This window comes from Pleurodeles waltl, chromosome 10, assembly GCF_031143425.1.
Source record: "Pleurodeles waltl isolate 20211129_DDA chromosome 10, aPleWal1.hap1.20221129, whole genome shotgun sequence".
NCBI classification, from domain to species: domain Eukaryota; kingdom Metazoa; phylum Chordata; class Amphibia; order Caudata; family Salamandridae; genus Pleurodeles; species Pleurodeles waltl.
The window spans coordinates 309901743-309923510 of NC_090449.1; the positions used below are offsets into that span (position 1 = coordinate 309901743).

The window sequence follows — 21768 nt, forward strand, 5'->3', positions numbered from 1 at the left end:
CCAGCAGTGGTAAAGTGTGCAGAAAATAAACCAGCAAAAATAGATCAGAAAAAATAGGAGGAAGAAGGCAAAAAGTTTGGGGATCACCCTGCAAAAAGGGCCATTTCCAACAGTCCCTCTTTCAACATTTTCTCCCCACCTGTATCATCTGCACTAGGAAGTAGGCCCTGTCCTCTACTTTTTGGTAACCTGGAATCTGTTCTAGAGGAAAGAGTTGCAGTTCATTAACCAGACCAACTCCACAGTGCTGTCCGTCTAGGCTCAAGGTTTCCCCCTTGCTTTCCATTCACAGGATTGGGTCTGATCTTTTTGCAGATGTAACAGTAAAATAAGGCTTGCAAGTTAATAAAAATAGCAGTAGTAAACAAGGCAGCCATCATGAAATGGTGTTGCTCTCATTCACAAGCATGGATAGGATAGTACAGTACATAACAAGGACGTCTTGGGTTGGTAAAGCAAATGTACCATTATTTCAGAAAATCCTTTGAAATTCAGGATAACTTGTGTTACATAACACATACTGAATCTCAATTTGGGTTTTGTTCCAATTTTGTGCTCTAAACGGTAGACAACACTTCCTCCCTTGTATAAAGAGTAGTGTGGGAAAGATGGGTTTGTTTGAGTGTCCTTTACTCTGATTCTGAAGTTTTTATTTTTTTGTGTCCTTTCAGGAATAGATTACAAGACTACGACCATCTTGCTAGATGGAAGACGGGTGAAGCTGGAGCTCTGGTGAGTTGTTCTTGCATTGTTAAAAGTGAACCCTTCATTATTATTAATTTTTAATCAGTTTTTCACTCGTTGCTGTACGTTGCCCACCTCTCAGCGGGGAGTCGCTGCTAAGTTGCTAGTTTGACTCGCCTCACTCTTGGGAGAACGGCAAGCTATTTTTAATGCATGAAGTGTGGTTAGCGGCTGTGCGCTGTTTGTTTTAACTGTTCCCAGCCACCACACTAATTTATGGTGCTGTGCTTTGTTGGTTTCATTCACGTACTTTACCTGACTACCCAGATAGGATTCGACTGGTTGTTCCTGATATAGTACATTGGTGATAAGGCCTATCCGTTAGAGATCCTGTGGCCCTGACAAATGTCTACAACCTTAGGCTGTTAGGAGGGCAGAACCTGTTGTCCTAGGTGATGGTGTAAGTCGTCTTTCTCCCATACTATTCCACAACAGTTTTTAGCCATATCTATGGTCCCAATTTAACAAAGGTGACAACCTGGGTATCACAAAGTATTTTTAATTTGTTCTGCTATCCTACTAGTATAATTTATCTAAGAACTCTTTGCCACTTGTTACTGTATAGGAAGTTGAATCCACCCTGGTGGCATTGTCCTACCAGGATGGAGAGAGTTTGCTGATGATGAAGTATGACACGATTAGTGTGCGAGGCCTCCTCTTCAAGAAAAATAATTCCCCTTTATGTGACTGGACAGAACACCACCTCACCCAAATCGGGTCTTTGAGTACACCTCGAAGTAGAGGGTATGATAGGAGTTGTTTGAGAGCCACCGCACCCTGTTGTGATTACTGACCTATGGTGCCTTAGTCCGTTTTAGTTTTTGGTGAAGCATGCAGCAGTGCAATGTTTTCTTGACTTCAGGGGCACATTTTTACCCTCCTCATGTAGAAACTCATAACTTTCTAATAAGCCATATACTTTTGCTTCCAACCTGTTTGAAAAAAAGAAAGATTGAATCTTCTCAAATAGTTTCCCACTTCTCAAACCGCACCCAGCCTGTATGTGTCAGATGACCAAAACTTTAATTCAACTCTTTACTTGAATATATTTTGTTTTAAGAACTGTGCTAGTATCAACAAAATGTACTGTAAATCATTGTGTTGTAAAATAATCACTCAGTTTATTATTTAGTACATCAACTACATGTGCTCCAGCACCCTGGTTGCACACACAATATCCACTCGGATAAGAACATTTCCTTATGATTGCAATCCTGCACCAAAGTCATAGACAAAATGATGCTCTCCAACAGTGCAATGCATTACTCACACGTACAAGCGAACACAAAAACAGCAGAACACCACAAATAAGACTATCTCATCCTTTGTTTACAGTATAGCACCAATGCCATATAGTTAGCAAGACGATGCCATGCCAACAGCACAACCTTTCTCATAGAATCTTTTGATAGGAATATGTACATCATATCACACACCACACGCATTCCATACTTCCCAATTGTCTTATCATTTGCAGCAAGATGCTCCACAACAAAGAAACTCCTTGTTGAATACATACTCCAGTGTTAGAATAACGGCACAAATTAGACAACCCATCTCTGACCTCGCACATGTCACCAAAGACCATTTAGATGGTAACTGGATTCTACCCCATCAGAAACTTCAGTACAATCATTTGGTCCGTCAGCAGTTCATCTGGTTTGCTGTATGACTCACTTATCCTAACCCACACACTAGTCTCGATAGTTTACTTAGAAATTATTATTCTTGAAATCAATCGAGGGTTATCACTTATTGCATCACCGAACAGATATCTAACTAAGCACATCACATCTTATTATGTGATTTATAGAATTGAAAACATCAGAAAAACGTGCACAAGGGTAGTCCCTAGCCTGCTAAAAGTGACATCATCTGATTACGAATGACAGCAGAGCGCTACACCAAAGCGGCTGAAGTGACATAACATTGCAATCTGAAGTCCTAAATTATTTGGACATGTGATAAGTCGAATTTTCAGAAGTACCAGACTTGGAATTACTAGGATGCATTGTCTGCTACTTTTTGGTTGCTTCATTTCCTTGTTTCCTGTGCCGGGGACTGTGAAATGGTTACTTAATAATTAGCATAGTCATCTTCTGTTTCTTGTACAAGTCATAGGCAGGTCACTTTGTTTTCCTGGATGAAAGTATGATGACTGGGTGCAGATCAAAATCTACCTTCTGTAAGATCTGTCCATAAAGCAACTACGACAATTTAATTTTCTGTTTTTAATTCACTGCTGGGATTTCATGAAGGTGAAACCATTAACGCTGTAAAGCTCAATCTGTGCAATGGCCAGCTTCTCTCCCTTATCTCTACCTTTTCGCATGTCTCCAAAGATGAAAGGGTAGCAAGAGAATAGCTGTTGATGTGCCACCCTTGCCATTTTACAAGGAATCTCCAAAGAGTAGCAGCAGTAAATCATCTGGTGTTCTGCTTCCACCCCAGTAGAATGACAAGTGCTGTGTAGCGGCCATCGTCTCTCTCTAATCTTTAGAAACAAGCCAGAAGCTGTGGGTCTCTGCAAGGCCAGTAGTTGGCCTTTTGGTTGTTGAGACCACATGCTTGCCCGGGACTACGAGTCTGACAGATCTGCTGTCCGTGCAGTTGCTTATTAACAAGTCCCTTGAGGTGAACGAGTAGCATGCAGAAAAACTGAGAGAAGCCCAGAACTGTGTGAGGTCAAGTATTTCATTCATATATCGAAAGTGGAGTAGTGACTGAAGGGTGTCATGTTTTAAACTTATTTATGGAAAGGAGGGCTGAATTCCTTGAGAGAAGTGAGGTGTTGCATGTTTCCAAGTATTTGAGATCTTTGGAGGTGTCAAGGAGTTTGATGAGATGTCATTTTGAGTTGGAGTTTCAATGACCCTTACAGATCTCGTTCTGCAGTGGAGTGAGCTCCGGCAGGGCGTGGAATGTACAACAATATATTGTAAATGGGGAAAAGTATAACACAGCGGTTTCTCCATCTGGGGGTTCCAAGCAAACCATATAGACAACATAAGCATTGTTCCTGTCTAGAGTGCCACCTGACGCTCCTTTGTAAGAAACCTCATTGTTTTTATTGATCTTCATTTCTGTATATTGTGACGGTAATAGTCACTGCTCAGGACTGTCTTTGCTCATGGACATAGTGACTTTCTCAAATGACCTTTGTGACATTGTCTTGGCCCCTTTGCATGTCAGAGCCAGTTTTATTTCTCTATTTCCACTATTACAGCCTCAGAAGTGATCGAGCCTCCCCGACAGAAATATGGACCCTTAAAGGCATACAGAAAATAAATGATAGACTTAAATACAGCAACAGATGATCAACCTTATCTCCTGCTCTCTTGTGTCATTCGGAAGACCTTGTTTCTTCGTTTATATGGGTGCACTGTTTTCACAACTCCATTTTAGGATCCCTTAAGAAACCACAAATCCAACCCCTCGAAGGTCTTATGGGGAGGGTTTGAAAGTGGTACATATTGGTGTTCATTTATTTATACCAGAGATTCTCCAGTATTTGTGCAAGCTTGGAAAAAAATCTCGAAAGAAGCTAAAAAATAACGAGACCAGTTCCAGAGTACCAAAGTGATTAAATTAAAATGGACATATATTCTTTTTCTCCTATGATCTAATGGGCTTATGCTTGCATGTTGAAAGTGGCATATTCATATGCGCACCTCATGGGAGAAATTTCAAATGTCGTTTGATTGCTCTTCGGCTTTATGAAGCCCAGAGTCTGCACATTAGCACTCAGAGTATTTGTGCCAGTATTTGTGTATTTGAACATGAAGGATATTTTGTCACTGGCATGGGTGTCCTCGTCTACCTAACAATTTATGATAGTTAATGAATAGGTTCTGTTACTACTATTATGCCACTACGTCCCTGCCTTCAGCCAACTCATGTTCTTTATTTTCAGGGACACATCTGGACAGGGTCGATTCTGCACCATCTTCCGGTCTTATTCCAGGGGGGCTCAGGTAAGACGTCAACAACAGGGAAAGGGGTTTGCCTTCTTCCAAATCAGGTTAAAATTGTATATACAGGGAGTGCAGAATTATTAGGCAAGTTGTATTTTTGAGGATTAATTTTATTATTGAACAACAACCATGTTCTCAATGAACCCAAAAGACTCATTAATATCAAAGCTGAATATTTTTGGAAGTAGTTTTTAGTTTGTTTTTAGTTTTAGCTATGTTAGGGGGATATCTGTGTGTGCAGGTGACTATTACTGTGCATAATTATTAGGCAACTTAACAAAAAACAAATATACCCATTTCAATTATTTATTATTACCAGTGAAACCAATATAACATCTCAACATTCACAAATATACATTTCTGACATTCAAAAACAAAACAAAAACAAATCAGTGACCAATATAGCCACCTTTCTTTGCAAGGACACTCAAAAGCCTGCCATCCATGGATTCTGTCAGTGTTTTGATCTGTTCACCATCAACATTGCGTGCAGCAGCAACCACAGCCTCCCAGACACTGTTCAGAGAGGTGTACTGTTTTCCCTCCTTGTAAATCTCACATGTGATGATGGACCACAGGTTCTCAATGGGGTTCAGATCAGGTGAACAAGGAGGCCATGTCATTAGATTTCCTTCTTTTATACCCTTTCTTGCCAGCCACGCTGTGGAGTACTTGGACGCGTGTGATGGAGCATTGTCCTGCATGAAAACCATGTTTTTCTTGAAGGATGCAGACTTCTTCCTGTACCACTGCTTGAAGAAGGTGTCTACCAGGAACTGGCAGTAGGACTGGGAGTTGAGCTTGACTCCATCCTCAACCCGAAAAGGCCCCACAAGCTCATCTTTGATGATACCAGCCCAAACCAGTACTCCACCTCCACCTTGCTGGCGTCTTAGTCGGACTGGAGCTCTCTGCCCTTTACCAATCCAGCCACGGGCCCATCCATCTGGCCCATCAAGACTCGCTCTCATTTCATCAGTCCATAAAACCTTAGAAAATCAGTCTTGAGATATTTTTTGGCCCAGTCTTGACGTTTCAGCTTGTGTGTCTTGTTCAGTAGTGGTCGTCTTTCAGCCTTTCTTACCTTGGCCATGTCTCTGAGTATTGCACACCTTGTGCTTTTGGGCACTCCAGTGATGTTGCAGCTCTGAAATATGGCCAAACTGGTGGCAAGTGGCATCGTGGCAGCTGCACACTTGACTTTTCTCAGTTCATGGGCAGTTATTTTGCGCCTTGGTTTTTCCACACGCTTCTTGCGACCCTGTTGACTATTTTGAATGAAACGCTTGATTGTTCGATGATCACGCTTCAGAAACTTTGCAATTTTAAGAGTGCTGCATCCCTCTGCAAGATATCTCACTATTTTTGACTTTTCTGAGCCTGTCAAGTCCTTCTTTTGACCCATTTTGCCAAAGGAAAGGAAGTTGCCTAATAATTATGCACACCTGATATAGGGTGTTGATGTCATTAGACCACACCCCTTCTCATTACTGAGATGCACATCACCTAATATGCTTAATTGGTAGTAGGCTTTCGAGCCTATACAGCTTGGAGTAAGACAACATGCATAAAGAGGATGATGTGGTCAAAATACTAATTTGCCTAATAATTCTGCACTCCCTGTAATCCTTTACAATCAGTTCTTTCATGTCAAAACCCTTTTCTTTTACTTGGTGCTTATTGTGTTTTTTTCCATCATCCAACTCAGCACATTTGTTCTTTGCTATTCGGTAGTAAAAATATGCTGGTGATGCTTGTTAAGACTTTTCGATGGGAGGGATGTCGCAGAACTAGCTGCGATGAAAGTGCAAACCATTGTAGGCTTTTGCTTCACCTCCATTGAAAAATATTTCATTTTCACTCTTCGTGTAGTTGGTAGACCTTCCTAGAAGGTACCTTTCTTAGGGTGTGTAATGTGGTTTGTTAGTGTGCGTCTTTATTTTTTTTTTTTTTTTTGTATTATTTTTTTAATAGTTAATTTCTAGAGTCCCTACTGGATACTATATTTTCTAGTAGTTACAGATCTCTACTTTGGATTTCTGCCCATCTGCATGCATAGTATTGCTTTGTGAATTCTCCCTTGGGTTTGCTGCTCATTCCAGAAATCCCGAGTTTAGAGGTGTCAGGCCCTGTGATTGTACTATCTGTTGAAGGCCTCTGGTTGCAATGAGCTCTATTTCTGCTTGAGGAGCATGAAAAGACCCTTCCTACTAGTTACCGGGGAGTTTCAGAGGTTGGGAGAGGCCACTCCACTGGAACAGCGGAAGGGTGGTTTCCCCCATGTCCATAATGTTCAGGCGATGTCTCAGACAGGGTGAAACGATGAAGAGGCCCAGAAGCTCAGCAATACGGAAGTCATTTTCAGTATGTTTTTTCAACACTCCCTAAGCCCTAGGGCGCTTAATGTTTTCTACAGTGTCCACAAGGCTGACTGGGGCAAAGGTCAAGGTACCCACAGTAATAGGATCCAGTGTTCCACATCTAAATACTCGGAGCATTCAGATGAATCCCAGTATGGAGATAGGACCGTGAGCGTTTTGGGACACAGACTATGAAACACATTGAATCCCAGCTTGAACACAGTCAAACTACTTGCCTCCATGAAGAGCACAAAACTGCACTGTTTTGGCTAAGCGTTTTAAACCTCTGGATTAAAATGGGTAATAGATTGAGTCCTAAATCACCAAATGTTTTCTTAACTCGCTCTGCTCCCTAGTACTCAGACTCTGTTACACTTGAAACATCATATAGAGAGTTCTAGCTGCAGATTCCTTACCTTAGAATTTCCTGGTGTGAGCTTGGAATATGGTAGTTTTCCTGAGCAATACCCTTGCACGTGCCGTGGGGTGGCGTCGTTCAATCCACATGGCCTCGTTGGCATCGTTGGAGCCATCTGTGATGTCACGGTCGCCTATAAAGGCACCACCCAGGCGCAAGCACGACAGTTGTTTTCCTTCAGCACCGGTTAAAGCGCAGATCTGGTATTGATCTGCCATGTGTCTTTTTTGACAGGCCTTTTTTCCACCTTTTGTTCTCTGTGCGAGCATGACATCTAGGAAAACTGGGTTCAAGCCATGCGGCACCTGCCACTTTGCTATGTTGGTGACTGACCTCCACAAGGTATGTCTCTGGTCGTTAGACGAGACCACGACTCGAAGTCGTGTTCCGACTGCCAGGCCTTGGCTCCGAAAGCTTTGATGGAGCGGTCCCTGAAGCTCATGATGGCCCGGCAGTTGATGTCGGCAGGAGCAACTCTTCGGAGGTCACTGTCCCAGTTGAAGAAGAGGTCACTGGACCGAGCCAGGTGCCCCAATCTTATTTGTCCCACTCGAGGTCCTCCGTGCAGTCAGGGAAGAGGCACAAGAAGAAGTTGTCCAAGTGGACTTCAACTTAATTTTGCCTGTCAGCCGACGAGGCAAGTCAGGAACTGTTCCGCAGAGCTTTGCCAGGGAGGACTTCGAACCTCCCTCTTTCAGGGAGCTGGAGCGACCCGCGCTCAGCTCAAAGAGTTTTACAAGGCCCTGCATCTCATATTTGAGCAAGCTGGCCCTGCCGGTATTCCTTCTGGCCCCGCGGGGTCTCAGAGGCCCCATCCGGTTCCTCACTGGCGGCTTTGGTCTCTGCACCGATGGGGTCTCTTGGCTCCTATATCAGATCCGGAATGACGCCGAGTCCACATAGTCTGCCTCCTCCAGCATTGCTTCCGACGTCCACACTCCCGGTGCCCACCAGTGGCGCGAGCCCCATTCTGATAACCGATGAGCTGGAGCGGCGTCGCACAATGCCGATTCTGGCACCAACAGATGCAGATCATTGGCTGAGCCTTTCTATGAGCAGCCAGGCATTGGTGTGGAATGGGAGGAGTCTCAGAACCCTCTGGAGTCTCAGTCGGAGCAAATGGACTTGTATGAGGAGTTATGAGAGGCCAGTGGACTGGATACCTGTCCAGATACTGGCATGCTCTCACCTCCTATGGTGGATGTGACGGAGGGAGCATTGTATGCCATGGTGATGCGTAGGGCAGCTGAGTTCTTGGACCTATATCTGCCTACGGTGCCAGTCAGGATTAACCTCCCGACAGAGGTGCTTCAGCCAGGGGTTTCCACATCGGAACCGATGTTACCCTTTTAAGAATGCCCTCACAGATGTCCTGCTGGGGTCAGGGTCCAAACCCAGCATACTGGCTCCTGTAAATAGGACAATTGGCCTTCACCATCGCCCCGTTCCGGGAGATCCTAGCTTCCTCACACAAAGCCACACATCAGAGAGCTTTGTGGTCCAAGCCTCCACTTACCATGGCACCTTGCCTACCACTTCCCCGGGTATGGAATCCAAAGGCTGGACCAGCTTGGGAAGAAGATGTTTTCTTCCTCCAGCCTGGCATTGAGGTCGGTAACCACCTCATGCCTATTGGGCATTTTTTCTTTTACTTTATGGGATACGGTGGAGGAGGTGCTGCCTCAGGTCCCCGAGGCCATGCGGGACACTCACTCACAAGCAGTCCGAGATGGGAGAGATGCAGCCAAGTTTTTTTTATCAGGCGTGAATTGGACACAACTGACTCAGTGGGTAGAGTCATTTTATCGATGTTGACCCTTCGACACCATACCTGGCTTCGTTTATCTGTCTTTTCAGGGGATGTCCAGGCAAACCTTAAGGACATGCCCTTCGATGGGTCCCGCCTATTTGGGGAAAGGACAGACTCAGCGCTGGACTGCTTCAAGGACTCCCGGGCTACGGCTAAGTTCTTGGGCCTCTCGGCGTCCCCTCGCCAACAGTCTGTCTTTCACCCCTTTCGAAGCTTTGGAAGAGGTGGAGTGTCATGGCACCCACAGACCAGCCATCGTCCTCCGCCAGGCCAACATCTTGCGGGGGGAACGTGGTCGAGGTGCCATGAGACCTAGACTGACCAGAAGTCATCCACTAACCAGCCCCCCTCCTCCACAGCATCCAAGTCCTCCTAGTGTGATTCTGCAAAACCATATGCGACCAGTTGGAGGGAAGATTCCATTTCTTCTCCTTCACTGGCGGTCCATAACATTGAACAAATAGATCTTGCAGATCATCAGAAGGGCTATTCCCTTCCCTTCCAGTCTTTCCCTCCCCCAATGCCTCTGTTAAAAGAACAGCTGATGGAGGATTACTTAGTTTTGCTCCGCAAGGAAGTTCCGGCTTTCTTGGCTGAGGGAGCCATAGAAAGGGTCCCTATATCAGAAGTAGCCAGTGGTTATCATTCCTGCTACTTTTCGATACTCAAAAAGAACAATGGCTTTTGACCTATTCTGGATTTGCGGGACATCATCCTCTTCCTCAAAAAGGAGAAATTCAGAATGCTCACTCTGGCTCAGGTCTTGTCTGCTCTAAACCAAAGAAACTGGATGGTAGCACTGAACTTGCAGGGTGCGTATTTCCATATCCCCATCCTGCCTGCCCACAGGTGTTACCTGCGGTTCGAGGTGGGCCACGAGCACTTTGTTTACCGTGCTCCCCTTCGGCCTTACCAGCACCCGTCTGGTGTTCACCAAAGTGATGGTGGTGGTCACAGCTCATTTGCGCAGGTTAGAGTTCTCAGTCTTACCCTACCTTAACGACTGGCTGTTGAAGGCGAACACTCCCCAGGCTATTGTCACCCACCTTCAGACTACGGCGAACCTCTTGTATTTGCTGGGCTTCACTATAAACATGCCGAAGTCACATCTGATTCCCTCTCAGATGCCCCCTTTTATTGTCAGCCGTTCTAGACACAGTGCAGTTTTGGGCCTATCTTCCTAAGCAGCGAGTCCAGGATATTCAGGTTATGATTCTGATCTTTCAACCTCTATCCTAGATTTCGGTGTGGCAGACTCTGAGGCTGCTGGGCCGCATGGCCTTCTGCATCCCGTTGGTAAAACATACCAGATTGCATATGAGGGGCTCTGTAGTGTGACCTGAAGTTCTAGTAGGCACAGCATCAGAGGAATCTTGCCAACATGGTTCAGATCCGAAGGGAACTGCAAAAGATCTGCAGTGGTGGTTAGTGAACCGCGATTGGGTCAGAGGCAGACTCCTCTCCCTTCCCCAACTAGAGTTTACAGTAGTGACAGATGCGTCACTTCTGGGATGGGGTGGCCATCTGGGAGAGGTGGAGATCAGAGGCCTCTGGTCTCTGGCGGAATCTGGACTCCTATCAATTTATTGGAGCTCCGGGCAATCTGACTAGCATTGAAGGCATTTCTTCCTGTTACCAAAGGGAAGATAGTGCAGGTGTTCATGGACAACACCACCGCAATGTGGTACTGCAACAAGCAGGGCGGTGTGGGGTCGTGGACCCTTTGTCAAGAGACCTTACTTCTCTGGACTTTGCTGGAACAGCAGGGCATAACCCTGGTGGTTTAATACCTGACAGTTTCTCTGAATGCCAGGGCAGAGGAACTCGGCTGTCGATGCCTAGCGGATCACGAGTGGTGTCTCCGTTCGGAGGTGGCACAAGGACTCTTTCAGCAGTGGTGAAAGCATCTGAAGCTAAAGCACAATGTCAGCAGTATTGCGCGTTGGAGTTTCCAAGGCGGCACTCGCTCTGCGACGCTTTTCGTCTCAAGTGGAGCTCAGGCCTCTTGAACACTTTTCCACCCATACCACTTCTGCCCATAGTTCCCAAGAAGATCAGGAACAACCGGGTCCAAGTAATCCTGGTGGCTCTGGACTGGGCACAAGGAGTCTGGTATCCCAAGCTTCTGAAAATGAGCATCTGTCCTCCGATCAGGCTGCCCTTTTGGTTGCAGCAGCAGGGGAAGGTTCTTCACCCGAACCTGTCGACACTGCGCCTTCATGCGTGGAGATTGAACGGTGACAGTTGACAGCCTTCGACCTTCCTCCAGATGTCTGTATAGTTATTTTGGCAGCCAGTCTTCCCTCAACCAAGATGATATACTCCTGCCTTTGGAAACACATTGTATGTTATTGTAAAGAAAAACCTATTGTCTTTCTTTGTCCGTCTCTCTCTGACATTCTTCTTTGTCGTATCTCTTGCCCAGCTGGGCTGTACTTTGGGCACTATCAAAGGCTATATTTCTGCCTTATCGCCATTCCTTTGGCTGCCAGATCAGCCTTCATTATTCAAATCCCCAATTGTACATAGATTTCTCAATGGGCTTATACATATGTTTCTCCCTACGCCCTTTGTTATGCCTCAGTGGGGCTTAAATCTGGATCTCACATTTTTATGTCTGCTCCCTTTGAGCAACTGCATAATTGTCCCCCCTGGCTTCTTTCCATCAAGACAGCCTTCTTAGTGGCAATGCTAGGAGGGTGAGTGAGATGCTGGCTTTCGTTTGAGCCGCCGTATCTCACCATGTTTCTGGATGAGGTGGTGCTCAGAACTCGTGCCTCTTTCCTCACTAAGGTGGTGACCCCAGTTCACCCGGGTCTGAACAACACCCTGCCCACCCTTTTGACTCCACTGCATCCCTCTAAAGAAGAGGCGCACCCGCTGGACCCAAAAAGAGTGTTGTTGTTCTATCTAGACCGCACAACAGAGTTCCGGGTGGATGACCAACTCTTTGTGGGGTACGAAGTAACTTGTTCATCTTGAAGTAACCAAATCGCCAACTGCAGTACTCTATTAAACATCTTAATAAACAGGGCTCAGGTAGGGGAACTTGCTACTTTAGTTTTGTCATTGTTACTAAATTCAGTGCTGGTAAGTTAACCAACCTTGAATGGCCGAAATATTTAGTTGACCTACTATAAATCCAAACTTATTTGCAGGTTGCACTGAGATTCCATTTTCCAGAGCAGTAATCACCAAGCTATTTATCTAGTTGACAAGAAGGATAGCTTGCCAAGATTGAGTGCAGTGGTTGTGCTATGACTGAGTGCAAATACATAAATGTAATTGCAGGCCTGAAAATGAGGTGACATCTGTCTTTGCATGAACACAGTCTGATACTTTTTGAATTCTAGCAAAACTGAACTGACAGGTGTTCGTATCACTAAAATTAGTGGATGCATTTCATCAACCTAAAAAGTGTCAAAGCCTGAATTGGCCACGCAGGGATTCAAATCGTGATCTGCAGAGGCACGTAGATCTCAGTCCTAAGGAATTTAGTCACTGAGGCTAGTGTAGTGGAAATTGTGTAGTTGCTGTAGAGGGAGCAAAAAACTGAGGTTCAATTATTATTTTAATAATAAGAACTAGCCTATGATATTAAAGGCTATCCGGTTCCAGGTGTCCCAAAACAACTCGAGATCTGGCCATAGAAAAACTAAATACATATTTTCCTTAGCTTGAAAAATAAACCTCTTCATCGTCCTTACATGAGTTATATTTGAATTGCAAATACATAGCAAAATGAAGATGGCATGTGTATTTATTTATTTTTAGGTCGAGCCTGGGCATCGCGCATGTGCTGTCTTCGACATGTTGTAATCTACTTCTGTGGGCTTTCACCACGCCAATCTCACTCCCATCACGTTCATTCGTTCCATGCAATCCTTTCAAAATTCCCATGATTTTGTAGGGAAATGCTTTTTGTTTGTCCTGCCCTGAGGCTCCTTTGTTACTGCCTTCGAGACTGACCCTGTTACATGGTATATTGCACGATCAGCCATATACCTTAGTGTGGCACACTACTTTGGAAGTTTCATATAGCACAAACTTGATCAGAGGAGCACTATACAGGAGTACCACTTCGTATGTGAAGTTTCATATAGCACGACCTCGATCAGAGGTGCGCTTTACATGCATACCACTTATGTACAAGTTTAGCAGTTAAAAAATACAAAAACCGGCGCATTTTAAACAGAAAAAAAACAAAAATCCTCAATGCGTCTCTCCCAGCACAGTGGGAGAGCTGATACTACAATATTCACTGCACTCTGGAAACTCGCTCCATAATACTTTGTGGAGCATTTCTTGTAGAAAACATTTTGGCCCATAACTCAGCCTGTGGTGGTCCTAGGACAATGGGACCACCAACAAGCCATTCAGCAGGAGTCACTCTTTCTGTCTAGGTCATCTCTCGGTCCCCACACTAGGTTCGGGGGTAGGCAACATAGTAACCTCTCCCACCATTCAAGGTCTCTTTAAGCTCTCATAGCTGGAACTTTTGTTTTACAGCTGGGAGTACTTTGTGTTTTTAAGGGCCTTGTTTGTAATGTTGTTGCAGTAGGCTTGCTTGGCCTGAAAATGTGTAATGCACTACGCCTTCAACGAGCTAAATATATGGTTACATTGCTTTACATTCTGCCATTCTCAGGTGGTTATGCTCTTTAGGGGCTGACTATATGTAGGAGGCTGGCCTGGCTTGTAGTGGGTACCAAGGGGTACTTGCACCTTGCACCAGGTATCCCTTATTAGTGTAGAGGGGTGTCTAGCAGCTTCGGCTGATAGAAAAGGTAGCTTAGCAGAGCAGCTTAGGCTGAACTAGGAGACGAGTGAAGCTCCTACAGTACCACTAGTGTCATATGCACAATATCATAAGAAAACACAATACACAGATATACTAAAAATAAAGGTACTTTATTTTTATGACAATATGCCAAAAGTATCTCAGTGAGTACCCTCAGTATGAGGATAGCAAATATACACAAGATATATGTACACAATACCAAAATATGCAGTAATAGCAATAGAAAACAGTGCAAACAAAGTATAGTCACAATAGAATGCAATGGGGGCACATAGGGATAGGGGCAACACAAACCATATACTCTAGAAGTGGAATGCGAACCACGAATGGACCCCAAACCTATGTGACCTTGTAGAGGGTCGGTGGGACTGTAAGAAAACAGTGAGGGTTAGAAAAATAGCCCACCCCAAGACCCTGAAAAGTGGGTGCAAAGTGCACCTAAGTTCCCCAAAGAGCACACAAGTCGTGATAGGGGAATTCTGCAAGGAATACCAACACCAGCAATGCAACAACGATGGATTTCCTGACGAGAGTACCTGTGGAACAAGGGGACCAAGTCCAAGAGTCACGATCAAGTCGGGAGTGGGCAGATACCCAGGAAATGCCAGCTGTGGGTGCAAAGAAGCTGCCACCGGATGGTAGAAGCTGTGGATTCTGCAAGAACGACTAGGGCTAGAAACTTCCCCTTTGGAGGATGGATGTCCCACATCGTGAAGAGTCGTGCAGAGGTGTTTCCGTGCAGAAAGACCGCAAACAAGCCTTGCTAGCTGCAAGGGTCGCGGTTAGGGTTTTTGGATGCTGCTGTGGCCCAGGAGGGACCAGGATGTCGCCAATTGCGTGAGGAGACAGAGGGGGCGCCCAGCAAGACAAGGAGCCCACTCAGAAGCATGGAGCACCCGCAGAAGTGCCGGAGCAGGCACTACGAAGTGGAGTGAACCGGAGCTCACCCGAAGTCACAAAGGAAGGTCCCACGACGCCGAAGGACAACTCAGGAGGTCGTGCACTGCAGGTTAGAGTGCCGGGACCCAGGCTTGGCGGTGCACAAAGGAAATCCTGGAAGAGTGCACAGGAGCAGCTGCAAATCACGCGGTACCCAGCAATGCAGTCTAGCGTGTGGAGGCAAGGACTTACCTCCACCAAACTTGGACTGAAGAGTCACTGGACTGTGGGAGTCACTTGGACAGAGTTGCTGAGTTCAAGGGATCTCGCTCGTCGTGCTGAGAGGAGACCCAGAGGACCGGTGATGCAGTTCTTTGGTGCCTGCGATTGCAGGGGGAAGATTCCGTCGACCCACGGGAGATTTCTTTGGAGCTTCTAGTGTAGAGAGGAGGCAGACTACCCCCACAGCATGCTCCACCAGGAAAACAGTCGAGAAGGCGGCAGGATCAGCGTTGCAAGGTCGCAGTGGTCGTCTTTGCTACTTTGTTGCAGTTTTGCAGGCTTCCAGCGCGGTCAGCAGTTGATTCCTTGGCAGAAGGTGAAGAGAGAGATGCAGCGGAACTCTGATGAGCTCTTGCATTCGTTATCTAAAGAATTCCCCAAAGCAGAGACCCTAAATAGCCAGAAAAGGAGGTTTGGCTACTTAGGAGAGAGGATAGGCTAGCAACACCTGAAGGAGCCTATCAGAAGGAGTCTCTGACATCACCTGCTGGCCCTGGCCACTCAGAACAGTCCAGTGTGCCAGCAGCACCTCTGTTTCCAAGATGGCAGAGGTCTGGAGCACACTGGAGGAGCTCTGGGCACCTCCCAGGGGAGGTGCAGGTCAGGGGAGTGGTCACTCCCCTTTCCTTTGTCCAGTTTCGCGCCAGAGCAGGGCTAGGGGATCCCTGAACCGGTGTAGACTGGCTTATGCAGAGATGGGCACCATCTGTGCCCATCAAAGCATTTCCAGAGGCTGGGGGAGGCTACTCCTCCCCAGTCCTGACACCTTATTCCAAAGGGAGAGGGTGTGACACCCTCTCTCTGAGGAAGTTCTTTGTTCTGCCTTCCTGGGCCAAGCCTGGCTGGACCCCAGGAGGGCAGAAACCTGTCTGAGGGGTTGGCAGCAGCAGCAGCTGCAGTAAAACCCTGGGAAAGGTAGTTTGGCAGTACCCAGGTTTGTGCTAGAGACCCGTGGGATCATGGGATTGTCTCACCAATGCCAGGATGGCATTGGGGGGGGCAATTCCATGATCTTAGACATGTTACATGGCCATATTCGGAGTTACCATTGTGAAGCTATACATAGGTAGTGACCTATGTATAGTGCACGCGTGTAATTTGCCCTGAACAATGTGGGGGCACCTTGGCTAGTGCCAGGGTGCCCACACACCAAGTAACTTAGCACCCAACCTTTACCAGGTAAAGGTTAGACATATAGGTGACTTATAAGTTACTTAAGTGCAGTGGTAAATGGCTGTGAAATAACGTGGACGTTATTTCACTCAGGCTGCAGTGGCAGGCCTGTGTAAGAATTGTCAGAGCTCCCTATGGGTGGCACAAGAAATGCTGCAGCCCATAGGGATCTCCTGGAACCCCAATACCCTGGGTACCTCAGTACCATATACTAGGGAATTATAAGGGTGTTCCAGTATGACAATGTAAATTGGTGAAATTGGTCACTAGCCTATTAGTGACAATTTGGAAAGAAATGAGAGAGCATAACCACTGAGGTTCTGGATAGCAGAGCCTCAGTGAGACAGTTAGTCATAACACAGGTAACACATACAGGGCACACTTATGAGCACTGGGGCCCTGGCTGGCAGGGTCCCAGTGACACATACAACTAAAACAACATATATACAGTGAAATATGGGGGTAACATGCCAGGCAAGATGGTACTTTCCTACACAATAGGGTTACATGACCATGTTTCTTACAAATGCTATTTTTATTGTAGTGCCCTATAGGGGCTGTTCTGAGCATTACAGTCAAGATACTACGATATTCGCTGCACTCTGAAATTCGCCCCACAATGCTTCGCGGGGCATTCCTTTTACAAAACATTTTTGCCCAAAACCTACCGCGTAGTGGTCCCAGGACAATGGAACCACCATCAAAACATTCAGCATGACGCACTCTTTCTGTCTAGGCCATCTCTTGGTCCCCCACACTAGGTTGTGGGGGACCCCAAAATAGTAAGCTCTCCCACCATTCAATGTCTTTTTAAGCTTTCATGGGGGGGAACTTTTGTTTTACGGCTTGGAGTACTTTGTGTTTTTTAAGGGCCTTGTTTGTAATATTACTGCAATAGACCTGCTGGGCCTGAAAACGTGTAGGGTACTCTCCCCTCTAGTGGCTAAATATGTGGGTACACTGCATTCTCTCGTAGGGGAATTTCCATGATAGTCATAAGCACTGAATAGTTCCGCGCGCCTGCGGGGACCCCGGAGCACTGTTGTGAAGTATATTCTTAAGTGCAATTATCAGCCCTTTGAAAAAAAAGGTCTGTGAAAAAACACTTAAGAATAACAATGTGCAGCCTATGTGAACAGCTACACAGGCCAAATTGTTAAAAGAAAAAACAGTTGTAGTGTAAATTCACATTTAAACATCTATTTATTCTATAAATATATTAACAAATACATTCTCATATTTTATTTACACCTCTCATGAGAATAAAACAATGCAGGGCAGTGTAGCCCATAGGCTGCCATTATACAGAATGAAAATAGAGCTGTGCCTTTAAGAAAGTAAAGTCTTCCTGTTTCCCATCATGCACAGCAAAAGGCAGCTGCCTCAGTTCTTTTTGGAGGCTTGTACCCTGACATGAAGGAACAAAACATTTGTTGGAGTACCAACCTCGATAATATTCATGGTAACTTGTTCTATGTCAACTCCACCGGGGAGGAGGGAGGGTTGCTTATGACTATCATGGAAATACCCCTACGAGAGAACTGGAGTTACAGGTAAGAAACCATTCCTTCTCTCGTAGGGGATTTCGTGTATAGTCATAAGCACTGAATAGAGTAGCAAGCCCATCCCCATAACCGCGGTGGAGTAGACAGAAGAATACTGAGAAAACATGAATCATGCAAATAAATTCTTGAGCAAGGCCTGTCCAACCTGCGCATCTGCCCTAGCGTCTGTGTCAAGGCAGTAATGCTTAGTAAAGGTATGGACTGACTTCCAAGTGGCAGCCTTGCATATTTCTGCCAAAGGGACATTTCTCATCAAGGCTGCACTAGCTGCCTTCCCTCTAGTAGAGTGGGCTTTTGGCCTACCACAATCTCTCTATTTCATTTGTGTCAAAGTTCTAAGATTGTTCATGAGCCTCGATCTAAGCTAAGTGCCTAACAGGATCCTGCACTCTCTACACAGCACATTCAGCCCGATCAAACATGGGCACAGGATCGTCGGGGTCGTAGACAAAGGAACACTTTGAATCCACTTCCACGCTGGTGCATCCTTAGTGCTACAACATTAGTGCTGAGGCCGTTGCCTCCACTCTCCTTTGTAGGCCCTGTACATTTTTTATGCAACACAGTAGTGATTCTGAAACAGTCGTTCATCCTGTGGATTTATTTAGAATTAAACAGAAGTTTATTTAATTCACTTAAAACACAACACCCCTTATGGTCTATTATCCCTACTGTAACAGTTTTACCTGTTCCTTAATGTTCTGATTTGTAGTTCTCCTCTTGCTGAGACTTTTGAGTTGTGTCTCAAAGTTTCCTAATAGGGAGACATTCGTAATGCATCATTGTGTATCAGTTTTACAGCAATTCTGCTAGGTAGGGCATTATACACTGAAATATGATAACTACACACAAACCGGACATGGTGCCAAAGCCTGCTCGCACCCATGGATTGATTTATTAGAAGCTGGAATGGATCACAAAATCTGTTCTTTTTATATGAATTTTGAGACCAATGTCTACTGGTCCAATCAGTCATAGAAATCTTCAAAACGCGCGCATCGGATGAAACATCCATAGTGACATGCTGCTTTGCTCTACTACCACATGTGCTCTACCTCGCCTGTGCTGTACACTCGTGTTTGAGTGACACGTGCTCTGGGCTATACCTGCTTTTCTGGAGGAGACACACATGCTGTTGTGTGTGTGTGGCTTGCACTGCTGTTAGTTGGGTTACAATTGAAATGTTGGAGCAGTGCTTGCATTGCCACCTGTTCTGATCCACTTCCGTCTCTGTCCATCTTACATTGTCATGTTTGCACCTGCTCAGTGTTCATGAAGCTCTTTAACATATGTTCACTGTGCAAAAGTCAGACTTGAAGTTTACGCAGTGTTTTACTTTAGCTCCTCTTTCTTTCTAAAAGTCTTATTAAAACGTTACCACAGCTGTTATCCTGGAACTGCCATAAGTGTATTTCCAAGCAGCTTGTGTTATATTATCAGATCTGATGCTGCCCCTCCTTCCCCCTTCTTTCCACCTCTTAGCTTGTCATGCAGCTCATGTTTGGTACTCTGCGATATCCTAAGTTTGCAAGGTCTGCCAGCTTTGTGGAAACTAGTTGGTTATCATGGGCAAGGCAAAGAGAATATGTCCTGTGTTTCATTGGAAGGATCCAATACCTTTTGCCGGGTGAAGGGGTTATAACTTCGTACGGACCACGCTGAACTTTATTAGACACTTTAGTTCTCAATCACCCAGTTCAGTGTACTTTGAGGAATGCAGGTGAAAACACTTTTTAAAGTGCTTTCGTGAAGGTGATGCCTTTTAGTTCATATTCCTCTTAGTTATTTTAATAAAGTGCATTCTTAAACATAGCTTGCACCCATGAGGCAAGCAGCTTATGGGAAGTTATGTTTTTGTAAGCGCACGTTACATGCTCTATAGTGATTAATATAATTTTGGTGGATGTTCGCCTTTAATACATACCCTAGGAGTTTGCTGCCCTCCAGTGACCGGGCTGCAAAGCTCTTTTTGAATATACATAAATAAGATGAACAACACGCTCGAACCTTACTCCTACAGGACCTTGCATCCCATTACCTGTTGTCTGCACCCCCCCTTTGTCATCTGTTTTATATTGTGTACCAGCCAGGTATTTCTGTTAGGCTTGTTTGTTACTAATTTGCAACTGTTGATTATTCCCTCGTTTATCTTTCTTATCTGTGACAAAGTGTATTTTGAATTCGGAGGTCTGATAGTGTGTAATATGTTAAAATAATACTTGGGAGTTCTCTCACGTTACCCCACTAATCCTAGGCAGCTTCTCACCATCTCTGTGAGAATCACTATAAAACTGTTGCTTTAGCTATCTGGAAGCGAGAGGAGCAGTTCCACTTTCAGAACACTTGTCTTTTTACTAGGCTTGCTGAGTGAGAACTTGATGGAATCTCATAAACAGAAATTGTTGTAGTGGCACCTGGCTGCCTGCTTTCAGGTATACAACAACTATGATGCACCCCTCATAATGTCACATATGTCAGTGCAAGTGATTACTAACCAGGACTCTGTAAGAAGGGACTTAATGTAATATGCTTTTATATTCTTTACTCATTTGAACTTGTCACTCTCCTTTTTAAGTGTTTTAATATTTTTGCATATAATTTGTACAAAAATAGTTTTCAATGAAACACGGTTGCAGATTTCTTATATGGTCTTTATCGAGAGAAATGTTGAGGGGCACCCAATTAAATTCCAGCATTTACTTTCTAATTTTACATTCCCAACACATTCCATCTGGGTAAATTCATTGGAGTTTCATGGGATGCAACCTTATCTATCTTCTTTGCTATTGAATGGTAAGTTTTTATACCTATGCTTCTTAAGGGCCAAGGGAACTCTACTGGGTTTGGTCAGGATAGAACCTGATCTGAACCAAGTTCACAAGTACCCCGCTACCCTTCTAGTCTCCTTCTGTTCCCACATATCTCATTTTCTCCCTCACCAAGTATGATGGAGACTTGTCTAATCTGAAGACCTTGATGTTGGCGGTGGGTCTTGTAACTCATTGTAGCCTACACATCCTTGGGGCTACCATTCATAACTGGGTAGTTAATCCATAAATTTCAAAACGGTGCTAAGCATAGCCATTGGAAAGACGGGCTAAAAGGAAACATCTCACTCCGTAAAAGTGATTGAGATCACTTCCTGTTTTATTGGGCATCTTTTGTGAAGTTTGTATGCACATAGTATTGTTCAAAGGATCTACCGAACGGATCCTTCTCTACAGGTCATTCGCCAAAGGACCTACTTACAGGAGCCTTCTGTGCAAGTCATTCATCCTTGTGATTGCTACTGAAATGGTAGCTTACAGACTACATACTAGCGACAGTTTGTGCAGCACCCATCAGTGGAAACATAGATGCTGTCCAGCTGGGTATTTGCACTTTGAGTTGTGATTTCAAATGATTTAATTTAATTCCTAGTTGTGTGCTCAAGGGTAATTGGCTGCATTCCGATCTTTTCATCCTTTCAGAAAGTGCCAGGCGGATAAGCATCCTAAAATTATTTGTGTGATTTGATACATTCTTTGGCAGCCAGTACTTATCAAAAGGTAGAGACTTCCAAAGACAATACCAGGTAAAGAAAATGCCCAAAATGCAAATGTAGGCATTCTAAATGTTGCCATGTCGAGGGATCTGAGGTCTTTAACATTAAGAGATCGTATAACTCCTGAGAGCTTAAGTTGTTCTGCTAGGCAAGCCAGGTGCGACTGGAAAGCACCCTGTAAAAAACATCCTCTGACTTTAAAGAAAGTTATAAAGTGA

At 45.0% G+C, this 21768-nt stretch overlaps 1 protein-coding gene across 1 annotated transcript in view; it reads left to right on the forward strand.

The window, feature by feature from the left end:
• The window catches only part of RAB40C (RAB40C, member RAS oncogene family), a 184539-nt gene that overhangs the window by 107620 nt on the left and 55151 nt on the right, over positions 1-21768 (forward strand). The window contains exons 3-4 of the mRNA XM_069210486.1: positions 672-732; positions 4658-4718. Of these exons, the coding sequence (XP_069066587.1) occupies positions 672-732; positions 4658-4718 (122 nt within the window). The remainder of the gene's footprint in view (positions 1-671; positions 733-4657; positions 4719-21768) is intronic.